Here is a 12133-nt window from a genome sequence, read left to right as displayed (position 1 = left end):
ATTTCTCAGGTCTCTCCTAGCTCCATCATGCTAACCATCCAGCCTGAGCGTGGCGGAGCCTTCAGCTCCTGGTTTTACTGTCAAATTTTTGTTTCTGGGTCTCTGTTCCAGAGGGTCAGCCACCGTGTGTTGGTGACTCCCCCCACTGGCCTCTGTCCCTGAGCTGTGTTCAGTGAAACACTGGAGTTGGGCTTTTTGGAAATTCTCTCTTACTCACTGAAAATGCAGGGAGCTTGAATGTGAAACCCACTCATCAAAAAGAAAACACACAGAGCAAGAAACCACAGGGCCTATCGGCCTGTCGTCATCAAGCAGACGAGAATAGTGCAGAAAACTCTAGGCAGAGAGGAAATGAACTTGAGAGAAGGGGGAACATAGGGCAGAGAGGAGCAAGAGAGGGCGGGTGTGGAAGGGGAGAACTGGCGCTCAGGGGCCCCGGGATGCTGCGAGGATGGAGGACGTGGTGGTGAAGCAGGGCTTTCTGTACCTCCAGCAGCAGCAGACTTTTGGGAAGGTAGGAAGAGCACGTTGGTCTGGGGCTGGGCAGAGAGGTGGTGGAGGGCGGGGTGCTAGAGACTCCCCGGAGAGGAGAGGAGGCCCTGGAATGTTCCAAAACCCTGATGGGATGATGGAGACTGCCACCTACCACAGTGGGCGCAGAACACAAGCTTGGGAGGGCTCCTTCCTCAGCAGCGGCTTGCTCCCTTGAGCAGCCTCCACATCATGGCCTTTGCTGACAGCCGTGACCCCAAGAGGAGGGGATACCAGAGGACTCTGACTCTTTCTTCTTCTGTGGCGACTTCTCACCAGGACACATTAGGAGGGGCTGGACCGCATAGTGGAGGGGATAATTCGGGATGGCCGTGGAGGTTCCTTCCTCCTTTCCTGCCCAGTGGGGTGTGTTTGGCTGCTGTTGAACTTGAGCAGGGTCTCTGGGAGCCAGGGCCCCATTGTGTCTAAACTCCTTTTCATTCTTTTGGCCTCTTTGAATAGGGAAGTCCTCCTTCCCTCAGGGGACCCACCCCAGGGTTCTTCTCTGTTTCTCGGTCCCTCTCATGGCCTCAGGGCCTGAGTCAGGAAGGTTCAGGAGAGTCAGCAAGTTCCTGGGGACAGGGCCTTCTGTGGGGCCTCATGCAGAAAGAGCAGCTTCCCAGTCTGGGCTCTCAGCCTGCCCTCCTCGCCTCCTCTGGGCTTCAGGACTCACATGCTTTCTGCCTCTCACCTGGGATTCCCTGCGTTGAGCTTGCCCAGTCTCCCTGCCGTTGTCTGTGCCTTTTTTTTCCCCTTGCCTCCGGCTTCCTCCCTGCTGTCACTGGAGGCCTCTTTCTGGGTCACTTGGGTTGCATCTTCAACGCACGCTAAGGCCTGTGTTAAGGCCTCTGCCTCCGTGGGTCTCCTGTGATCTTCCCCTCCGTCTCCCCCTGGGGTCCTCCTCTCCCTGCCAGTCACCATCTCTCCATCTGGGGCCAGAAATGGCGCCGGTTCGGGGCTGCACTGTACGGAGGTTCAGGCTGCGCACTGGCCCGGTTGGAGCTCCAGGAGGGCTCGGAGAAGTCCCGCCGGGGAGAGGCCCCCCGGAGGGTGATCCGCCTCAATGACTGCCTGCGGGTGTCCGAAGCCAGTGGGGAGGCCAGCAGCCCCCGGGACACCAGCGCCTTCTTCCTGGAGACCACGGAACGCCAGTACCTGCTGGCTGCCCCCACCGCCGAGCGTGGCGACTGGATACAGGCCATCTGCCTCCTGGCCTTCCCCGTGAGTCGTCCAGGGCTGCAGAGAGGATGGGGGGCACCGGGTGCCTGCCGAGGGCAGGTGTTATGGGAGTCAAGGTCAGGATGCTGAGGGTGCTTCTTTGGTGGGGTGTGGATCCCAACTCAGAATAAAGATGGGGGCGGGGGTTTGGGGGTGGGGGAGGCAGACTGAGTGCATTTTGCAAGAAAGCTTAGGGTGGCCAGAGGTGGGGCTGAAAATGGCGATGGTGGTGAACGTTGGGCCTTCTCCCCAGGGTCAGCGGAAGGAGCTGTCAGGGCTGGAGGGGAAGGGTAGCCGGCCCCTCATGGAGGAAAATGAATTGTACAGCTGCACAACCGCAGGTGAGGGGGCCCCCCGCTTCTCCCCTGGCTGCTCTCTCCAGGGTGTGGTGGGGAGGAGGTGAGGGCTGGCCAGCAGCCGGCCCAGTCTTCCTGCCTTGTGGTTGCCCCCGGCCCCAGCCAGCCCCTTATCAGCTGCTCCACATCGCTTCCGGCCAGGCCCAAGGTTGGGGAGGCTGGCCTGCCTTAAATGTCAACCCTTCACCCTTGGCCTGCTCCCTCTGATCCAGGCCCCACTGGTGGCAAAGGGCCTGCCTGAGGAACCCAGGTGAAAGTGTTGGTCTGGAATTCTCCCTTGATGGGACCTGAGCAATCGTCTGTAAAAAGAATGGTTTCCCTTCTGTGGATCTAAGGTGTCCTGCAACAAGGGAGCTTTTTGCTGACAAGGCAGTCCCCCTCCTGTCCTCTTGTCTCGCCCTCTGGGGGCTGCCTGGGGGGAGCAGGAAGACACAGGGCGAGGAGTGCATCCAGGCTCCACCCCTCAGAGGGCCCCCCGACCACCCATGGCCTCGGCAGAGGGTGGGGAGGCAGGGAGAGCTGGGGAAGTGGGGTAGCCCCTGCAGGTGTGGCAGGAGGGATGGGGAGGCAGCTGGGTTGGGGCGAACAATGAGATGGAGGAGACAAAGCTGTGACTCTGGTGAAGGGAGCAGGAAGGATGTGGCCACGGAGGAGTTGGGGTGCTCGTGGCTAGGCCACGATGCCTTCTGGGGGAGGGTGTGTGGGTTCCTGGCATCTTGGGGAGTCTGACCTGGCACAGGGCAGCTAAGCTTTCAGAACACAGGCACCAGGGTCATGGGGCCACTGATAATACTTTTCTTCTGGAGACCTGGCCTGCTTATTTAGAGCGGTGGTGAATAATCCACCTACTAATGCCAGAGACGCTGGAGACCCAAGTTTGATCCCTGGGTCAGGAAGATCCCCTGGAGAAGGAAATGGCAACCCACTCCAGTATTCTTGCCTGGAGAATCCCAGGGACAGAGGAGCATGGCGGGTTATAGACCATGGGGTTGCAAAGATTTGGACACAAGTGAGTGACTGGACACGCACGCACACAGAATTGAAAGAGGTTGGCTGTTTTTCCATTGACTTGTGTCTCCTCCCCAGGGACCACCCGAAAGGAGTTTGCTGTGACCATGAGACCCACAGAGGTCAGTGAGAGGTGCCGGCTCCGGGGATCCTACACCCTCCGAGTTGGGGAGAGTGCCCTGGAGTTGTGGGGCGGCCCCGAGTCGGGCACCCCGCTATATGAATGGCCTTACAGGTTCCTGCGGCGATTTGGGCGGGATAAGGTGAGCGGGGGCTGCCAGGGGTAGGGCAGAGGAAGGATGAACTATGAGAGAAAAGAGTGTCAGGGAGAGGGCCAAGGGGCCCTCAGAGGAAGAGAGAATGGAGGAGGGGGAAGAGATGAGTTAAAGGGCGGCAGATGAAACCCAGCCCGGCCCAGGGGCTGGAGGAGAGAACCCGGGGAGGGAGACGTGGAGGTGGAGGTCGGGGAGAAGGAGAGAAGAGGAAGACCTGCGGGGGCGTAGCGGGCCGTGTGGAGGTTGAACTCTGTGCCAGTCTTCATACTCTTGACGGATGGAAGGAAGAAGGAAAAAGGAGAGGGGTCTGTTTGTAAGAAAAGACTCGGAGGCAGGGAGGGGACGCAGCTTGGGGAGAAGGCCAAGCAGCTCCCCGGCCGGAGGGAAGTTGGGGGTGACATGTTTGTGATTGGAAGCTGGAGATGGGAGCAGCTGGCCTCCCAGTAATAGGCTTTCTCCCCCACCCAGGTAACCTTTTCCTTCGAGGCTGGCCGGCGCTGCGTCTCAGGAGAGGGCAACTTTGAGTTCGAAACCAGGCAAGGCAATGAGATCTTCCTGGCCCTGGAAGAGGCCATCTCTGCCCAGAAGAACGCCACCCCTCCTGGGCCCCAGCCCCAGCCAGTCCCAGTTCCAGTCCCTGCGGTGCTGCCCCGGCCAGAGAGCCCCTACGCCCGACCCCACGACTCGCTGCCACCACCGTCACCTACTGTCCCGGTGCCCGCTCCCCGGCAGCAGCGGGGACTAGAGGGAGAATACGCCGTGCCCTTTGATGCAGTGGCCCGGAGCCTGGGGAAGAGCTTGAGGGGCATCCTGGCTGTTCCTCCCCAGCCCCCAGCCGACCCTCTGTACGACAGCATCGAGGATCACCCGCACCCACGACCCGACCACATATACGATGAGCCCGAGGGGATGGCCGCCCTGGCACTGTATGACAGCCCGCAGGAGCCCCAGGGTGAGGCCTGGAGGAGGCAGGCCACAGCCGACAGGGACTCCAGCGGCCTCAAGCATGGCTACATAGTGGGACAGGACTTCGCCGCCTCTGGCTGGCCACAGGGGACCGAGTATGACAATGTTGTACTTAAGAAAGGCCCAAAGTGATGGAGTGTGGAGGAGATGCGATCCCCATGGGACGCCAGTGCCCGCGGGGCCAAAGTTAGAGGCTGGTGCGAAGGAGCTGGAGGGGCAGGCAGGCCTCCTCTTCCAGCTTCTGCTGGTGACTCCTGGCCACCGCATCCCAGGAGCCCTGCTCTGCTCCTTCTTGAACCCTAGGCTTGACCACTTTAGTCTGGTCCGAGGAATTGTCCCCTTCAGGGCGTGCGGCATGAGTCACCATTTGAGGGCAGGAAGAGTGCCCTGTGGAGACTGCCCTTCTCCTACTGCTTCTCCACTTCCTCTTCTTTTGCCACCCCCGCCGGCCTAAATGGAACCTCCGGCATTTAGAGGACAAAAGGATGTCAGCAAATTGCCCTGGTTCCTCGGTCTGTGTGGGCCACCTTTTCAGGAGACAGCCGTGGCCCCACGCATGCAGGAGGATGGCTGCTGCTTTCTGCCAGTTTCAGACTTCTCTGGGGCATTAAACATTTCAGAAATATTTCTGTGCAACATGAGAGTGTGGGAGGCAGGGATGGGACGGGCACAGCCCTGCTGGGGGTGGATGCTTCGACTGGTCACCACTGACACCGCCTCACCCAGCAGCAGGGTCCTCTCTGGGCATCAGCTGGGTCCCCACCTCTGGCCACAGATACAGAGTTCTGCTCAATTCAGGGCACCCCGGGAAAGATGCTCAACCCTTTGCTAGGGTAGGGTCAACACCCAAAAAATAGTGAGGAAGCTGTGTGTATGTGTGTGTAAACCTGGAGTGGAAGACAGGCAAGAGTAGAAATGGGACTCATCCCTTGCCTTTCTAAGACTTACTCTCTTTGTCTGTAAATTGAGGGAGTTTCTCCATTTGGGCCCTGAAAGCCCTTCCTGTTCTGAAGTTCCGCATTGGCCCTTGTGTTTCTATTGGGTTGGCCCGAAAGTTCCAACCCAGTATTTCCCTGCAGGCTCTGTGCAGTTTCCTTTCATCAAAACCTGCTTTCATGGAAAGGGCTGTCTGTGTTTCTGCTCCTGGCCAACTCAGCCAGTATTACGGGGCACTGTTTGTAGAGCCTCCCTTCACCTCATGATGCTTATAGTCTAGAAGTGGGCTGAGATGAGGACACAGATGTCTGTCACAAAAGGGGATGTAAGTTTCACAAGAGGAGAATCGAGGCCTAGGGGTCAGGGGAGATAGCTGCTCACTGGGGGACCAAGAAAGCCTTCGTATCCACGATGGCACTGGAGGTGGCCCTTCAAGGGTGGGAAGGGGTGTGAAAAGAGGATACTGGTAGGAGAATGTGAGTGGAGGCGTTGGGGGAGGTATGTACATGCTCAGGAAAGAGTTCTGTATTAAGAATGGAGGGGAAGGTAGGAGGGAGGTTCAAGAGGGTGGAGACATATGTATGCCTGTCTGCCTCCTAAGTTGCTCAGTCATGTCCAACTCTTTTCGACCCTAATGGACTGTGGTCTGCCAGGTTCCTCTCTCCATGGGATTCTCCAGGCAAGAATACTAGAGTGAGTTGCCATTCTCTTCTCCAGGGGATCTTCCCAACCCAGGGATCAAACCCGTGTCTCCTGCGTTGCAGGCAGATTCTTTACCACTGAGCCACTGGGGAAGCCTGGACGTATGTATACTTATGGCTGATTCATGTTGATATATGGAGGTAACCAACACAATATTGTGAAGCAATTATCCTCCAATTAAAAATAAATAAAAAAGAATGGAGGGGACATGGGGCAATCTAGTTGAGAAGGCAGATTCTAACCCTGTTGTGTAGGAATTTGCACCTAATTAAAGGGGAAGGAGGAATGACAAGGCTTTATTTTTTAAAACTTGTATTATAAAAAATTTCAAACACACGAAAGTGGGAGGAATAATGTAATAAATCCCCATGAATCCATTAATTAGCTTCAAGAATTATCAATACATGGCCATCACATTGACAAGGCTTTTAAGCAGAGAATCCTGTAGAGCTCTGTGTTAGGTCAGTAAGCTGTCGGGTTACTTGGGAGATGGACTGGTGCCACAGTGAGCTGAATTGGAAGGGGAAATTCAGAAAGACTGGGGGTCCAAATGCTGTGGTAGAGCCAGGCCTTGCGGATCTTGGAGTCACGTTGGATGTGGAACACAGAGAAATGGGGTTTTGCGGAGAGATTTGGGTTTGCGGAAGAGGGTGAGCTTAGTTTCTGACAGTTTTAGGCTAAGATGGCTTGACTTTCTGGAGAAGGGCATGACAACCCACTCCAGTATTCTTGCCTGGAGAATCCCAGGGGCAGAGGAACATAGGGTCACAAAGAGTCAGATACGACTGAAGTGACTGAGCAACCATGCACCCATGCATGGTTTTACTTTATGCAGCTAAAGGGGTCCTAGCAGCAGCTGGAAATGGGCTCCGGAGCTGGGAGGGAAGCAAGATAGAGACCAATGGGCTGCCCAGCTTCCCATGTGGGTTGTGGGCACCTTTGATCTCAGCTCTTGCTTTTGCCCCCTTTTAAAGGAATTTAAGGCAATGGGTGAGCAGGCTGGAGACAGAGGGTAAAGCCATCCAGGAACGTTGACCCTTGCTTGCACCAAAGGACTAATCTGGCTGTCATCACCACACCCCAGCCTCAGAAGACACTGGAGGCAGGAGGCCTAATGCCTCTAAAGCTTTCAGTAGTTCCCTCTCCAGGTGAGGGGTGGGAGCTGGGGCGTTCTTAGGCAAGGATGGTGGTGGTAGTTTGGTCCCTAAGTTGTGTCTGACTCATGACCCCATGGACTGTAGCCCGCCAGGCTCCTCTGTCCATGGGATTTCCCAGGCAAGAATTCTGGAATGAGTTGCCATTTCCTTCTGTTCTCTGACCCAGCGGTTAAACCTGCGTCTCCTGCGTTGGCATGTGAATATTTTACTGACTGAACCACCAGGGATGTCCCTCCTTTTTCAATTTCCATGAGTACTTGGGGCAGACACCCCAGCTCAGCCCAGCAGGGGGCAGTGTTAGCCTGTAGAAAAGGCCACTGGGGGTTTAAGCCCTCGTCCCCGTGAAGGGGCTTGGTCCTACAGAAGGGAACTTCAAGATTTACTGCCCAGAAGAATGGGGGGTCGCGGGGGGGGGGGATAACTGGAAGGATCTGCATTTCAGAGCTGGTCCCTTCAGATCCTCAGAGTCCCTCTTGGAGTACTGTGGACCCAGCCACCGAGAGGTGTGGGGCCCCAAGTTGAAAACTGCTTCTCTCCTGGTCTCTCTCCTCTCTGCTGAGATCCTGGGACTTCGGAGTTTTTCCTTTTGAAACTAGCTTTGCTCGAAAGGGGAAGTGGTAGGTTGGGGCCCTGGGGAAAGATGGGGTGAGAGCTGGTGGGGGCAGGGGAGCAGAACATTTGGGGAAGTGGGAGGGGCTACGAGAGTCCTGAGAATGCTGACTAAGCCCACGGGGTCCCTCTCAGATGTGACCAGATGAGGTAGGTCCTCCAGAGAGCCGGGTCAGCCCATCCCCAGTGGCACTGTCACCTTGGACTTGGGCCTTGTTCCCTAGTTGCCCCCATGGACCAGCCCCGCTCAACACCTGTGTGGCTCCTGAACAGAGTGGTTGTACAGGAATGACTTCATGCAGGCGTGAGCCTCAGGGATGAATCTCTGCAAACAGAAACACAGAGGTGAAGCCCTTCTTAAAGTATTTCTCTAGTAGCCTGTTGTCAAGGAGCAAATTCATAGATGAGGAAACAGCCTGGTCTTGAAGGGAACAGGCCAATGTAAGACCAAGAGACAGCTCTGTGACAGCTGCCAATACCATATGATGTTCTGCCGGGACCAAGGCACTTAGAGACTGCTTTTATTTGCTAGTTACTATGCAGAGGTGCAGCAGGGCAGGTGAGAATGGCATCAGGACTGGTGCCCAGCATGGGCTTCCCTGGGGCTCAATCTGTAAAGAATCCAACCTCGATGCAGGAGACCCAGGTTCGATCCCTGGGGTTGGGAAGATCCCCTGGAGAAGAAAATGGCAACCCACCCCAGAAGTCTTGCCCAGAAAGTCCCATGGACAAAGGAACCTGATGGGCTACAGTCCGTGTCTGTGGGGGTCACAAAGAGTCAGACAAAAGAGCCCAGCATACATAGAGATGTATACATAGTAGGTGTAACTGCGCACACACACAAATATTCCATATCATTCCTGTTTCTTTGTTTTCCTCTTTGCCTCCCTTTGTTTTCCAGAGCATAGGACCAATATGTGGGGGAGGGTGTGTGTGTGTGTCTGTGTGCACTTGTTGACTTCTGGTCCATCTCATAAGTCTGCTCCCAGGCTATGCTGGGGCGACCGAGGTCCTCTGGTGAATTCCCACCTTGGAGCTTCAGAATAAACCAAGACCCAGATTGTCGAGGCCTCTCTGCTCGCTCAGCCTCCTCCCTGCCAGCTGCACTCAAGCTGTTGCTGCCACCACCTTTCAGCCGTGATGCTAACCAGCCTCCTGCCTCGTGGGCGCTGATTCAATTAGCCAAGGTGCCCACCTCCTGCCAGGACCATTTATAAAGTCAGCAGGGCCAGCTGGAGATCTTAGGGAGGGAGGGGTTGGGAAGAGAGGGGAGGGAGATCAGTGAGCTGGGAGGGGAAGATAGAGGTATGAGGGGGATCTGGGAAGGGGTGTCTCATCTGATTAGGCATCAGGTTGGCTTCTCCCCTGGTGGGCGGGGCTGTGTGTCACTGGCCTGCTTCTCTCCTCAGCTCCCAGGTCCATCCCATGCCAGCCAGTGCAGAGCAAGACCATCTATCTCCAGGCTCCAGCCAGGCCTGCCTTTTTCCTCTGTGCTCCCTGCCAGCCCTCTTCTTTTCTATTTATTATTATTATTCTACAATGTATTTACTTTTAATTGGAGGATAATTGGTTTACAATGTTGTGTTGGTTTCTGCATACATCAACATGAATCAGCCATGGTATACCTAGGTACCCCTCTCTTGAACCTCCCTCCAACTCCCACCCCATATCACCCCTGTAGGTGGTCACAGAACACCACGTTGAAAGAGTCCTCTTCCTGACCCCAGGCCCTGGATCTCTGGGCCAGAGGCAGCCGGCAGGTTAGGGAGGGAGAAGCAGGGTCTGAGAGATCTATGGGGGAGCTGGAGCCCATAGCTGTTAAGTAATTCTGAGACCTGCAGCCTGGGACTGGCTCAGCCTTGGGCTTCGGTGTCTGATCAGAGAGGGCTGGGTGGTGCCTGAGGTGTGCCTGAGGGGACTACAGCTTTTGGGTAATAATAATGTTCTTGAGTTTGTACAGCTTTCGCTTATTTATAACATGCGCTGGAGGCAGTTGGGTGTAGTTGGTTAGGCACACATACTGTAGCCTGTAAAGTATGTGTGAAAGTGAAAGTGTTAGTCCCTCAGTCGTGTCCGACTCTTTGAGAACCCCGTGGACTGTAGCCCACCAGGCATCTCTGTCCATGGGATTGTCCAGGCAAGGATACTGGAGTGGGTTGCTGTGCTGTCCTTCAGGGGATCTTCCCGACCCAGGGATCAAACCCAGGTCTCCCGCATTGCAGGCAGATAACCCGCATTCAAATTCTGACACTGCTCCTGCTGGCTGTGTGTCTTCAGGCGAGTTCTCTATGCGCCTATCTCCACATCTGTAAAATGGAGAGAGTGTGTGTCTCAGAAGCTTCTTGTGAAGACTGAATGGATGGATGCACAGCTTCTAGACTGGTGCCGGGACTACAGAGCTCTGTGTTCTCTACGACCTTCTTTTACTTCCCAGGGGCTCTGACAGGTGGGTAGGCAGAGATGTCGTTTCATAAGCCAGAGGCTGGAGGCCCAGAGAAGCTGAGTCGTTTAGCTTTCGGGTGAACTCAGGCTTCATGGACATGGGAGGACCTGACTGGGATTCTGATGAGAAGGAAGAAAACCAGAAGAGCATTCGAGGAGAGGGCAAGGAACAACATCAAAAGCCTCACAGCCCCTGGCTAGGTTGTTCCTAGTCGGCAGGCTCCATCCACCTGGGCAGAGCGGGGCTGGCCTGCGCTGTGAAGCCTGTGGCTTGAGGCAAGGCGGAGGGCAGAAGCCACAGGGGAGATGGCATCCCCCAATCTGAGTTGCTCCATCCCTGCTGTGGCCTGGCAGCTGGCACACCTGGGTGTGGGGGCAGGCTTCAGCTGGGTAGAAGCACCTGGGGTGCCAGTTAGCACAGCCTGCCAAGGGGCGAGCATGTTGTGATCACACAACCCTGGGGCCACTGCCCTGCAGGAGCAGGAGGAAGCTGGCAGGGGGTAGGCAGGAAGGAGGTCCGTGGTCTCTCCCACTGGACTGCAAATGTGCTAAGGGCAGGATTCATTTCTTTTCTTTGTTTTTAAGTTTATTTGGCTGCTTTGGGTCTTAGTTGCAGCATGCTGGATCTTTCAGTTTTGGCATGTGGGCTCGAGTTCCCTGACAAGGGATCGAACCTGGGCCTCCTGTACTGCGAGCACAAATTCTCAGTCACCGGACCACCAGGGAAGTTCCAGAACTCATTCTTAACTTAATTCATCCTTGTACTCCCATTACCTAATGCACTTCCAGGCACGAGGTAGGTGCAGATTAACTATTTCGGGATGGAAAGAATAAATGAAGCCCACTTTACTTGTGGGGTGGGGGTGGACACAAATGGTTTGTGGAGCCCTGGGAGGACTCCCCCTCCAGAAAGTTTCCTTCATGAACTCCAGGAAGCCTATCATCAGTGTTTTGGTCCAATTCCTCTTCCCCAAACCTCTCCCAGCAAGACTCTTTTATTTATTTTTATTGGAAAAGACCCTGATGCTGGGAAAAATTGAACACAGGAGGAGAAGGGGATGACAGAGGACGAGATGGCTGGATGGCATCACCGTCTTGATGGACATAATTTGAGCAAACTCTGGGAGACAGTGAAGGACAGGAAAGCCCTGGGTGCTGCAGTCCATGGGGGTCTCAGAGTAGGACACGAATGAGCGACTGAAGAGCAACAGCAACAATGGAGATTTTATGTTTCAATTTTTCATTTTATTTTTTAATTTACTATTTCGGCTGTGAGGCTGGTGGGATCTCAGTTAGTTCCCTGAAAGGGGATTGAACCCTGGTCATAGCAGTGAAAGCCTGGAAGTCCGAATTTCTAAACAATTGGCCACCAGGGGACTCCCCAGGCCTCTTTTAAAATGCATTTGCCCCGGGGCAGGTCTTTGTGGAACCCACTAACCATTTTTGGGAGAGACAGTGTGGAAGGAGCCGGCCTGGGAATGGAGAAGGAGGTCCCTGTGGTGGCAGGAAGGAGCGCTGAAGGGGAGAGGCCTGGCCTGAGGCTAGAGGTGTGGGCTGGCTGGTGCTATGCAACCTGGCAGCCAGGCTTACAGGTGCAGGAGGCACAGGCAGGCCTTGGTCGTGGGACACACTTTTTTTTATTACTTAAATTTATTTGTTTTTAATTGGAGGATAATTGCTTTACAATATTGCGTTGGTTTCTGCCAACCACCAACATGAATCAGCCATAGGTATACATACGTCCCCTCCCTCCTGAACCTCCCTCCCACCTCTCACCCCATCCCATCCCTCTAGGTTGTCTCAGAGCAACTGGTTTGAGCTCCTTGCGTCGTACGGTAAATTCTCACTGGTTGTTTTACATATGGTGGTGTTTGCGACCCCATGGACTATAGCCCCCCAGGCTCCTCTGTCTCTGGAATTCTCCAGGTCAGAA

At 55.1% G+C, this 12133-nt stretch overlaps 2 protein-coding genes across 4 annotated transcripts in view; both read left to right on the top strand.

Moving 5' to 3' along the window:
• Positions 1-352: 352 nt before the first annotated feature.
• On the top strand, positions 353-4979 carry DOK2 (docking protein 2). 2 transcript variants are annotated; one of them, XM_055427165.2, is made up of 5 exons: positions 353-514; positions 1471-1752; positions 2003-2090; positions 3192-3235; positions 3857-4979. In XM_055427165.2, the coding sequence occupies exons 1-5, from the start codon at positions 452-454 to the stop codon at positions 4484-4486; spliced, it is 1107 nt and encodes a 368-aa protein (XP_055283140.1). In that variant the 5' UTR covers positions 353-451; the 3' UTR covers positions 4487-4979. The 2 variants fall into 2 exon arrangements, with proteins under 2 accessions (XP_055283140.1, XP_055283139.1); XM_055427164.2 differs by having other exon boundaries at positions 355-514; positions 3192-3376.
• Positions 4980-7023: 2044 nt separating this feature from the next.
• Positions 7024-12133, top strand: part of GFRA2 (GDNF family receptor alpha 2) — a 227732-nt gene continuing 222622 nt past the window's right edge. For both annotated transcript variants that reach the window (XM_088838008.1, XM_088838007.1), the window contains exons 1-2: positions 7024-7140; positions 7607-8103. The gene's annotated coding sequence lies outside the window, so the exon portion shown is untranslated. The remainder of the gene's footprint in view (positions 7141-7606; positions 8104-12133) is intronic.

This window comes from Moschus berezovskii, chromosome 7 (assembly GCF_049115385.1).
Source record: "Moschus berezovskii isolate FMDL1 chromosome 7, NW_MosBer_1.0, whole genome shotgun sequence".
Lineage (NCBI taxonomy): Eukaryota > Metazoa > Chordata > Mammalia > Artiodactyla > Moschidae > Moschus > Moschus berezovskii.
This window is presented reverse-complemented; position numbering and strand designations above follow the sequence as displayed.

Coding starts and splice junctions, on each gene's coding strand:
- DOK2 (XM_055427164.2), top strand. CDS start 452: ATGGAGGACGTGGTGGTGAAGCAGGGCTTTCTGTACCTCCAGCAGCAG. Junction 1,753..2,002: donor TCTGCCTCCTGGCCTTCCCC/GTGAGTCGTCCA, acceptor CCTTCTCCCCAG/GGTCAGCGGAAGGAGCTGTC. Junction 2,091..3,191: donor GTACAGCTGCACAACCGCAG/GTGAGGGGGCCC, acceptor TCTCCTCCCCAG/GGACCACCCGAAAGGAGTTT.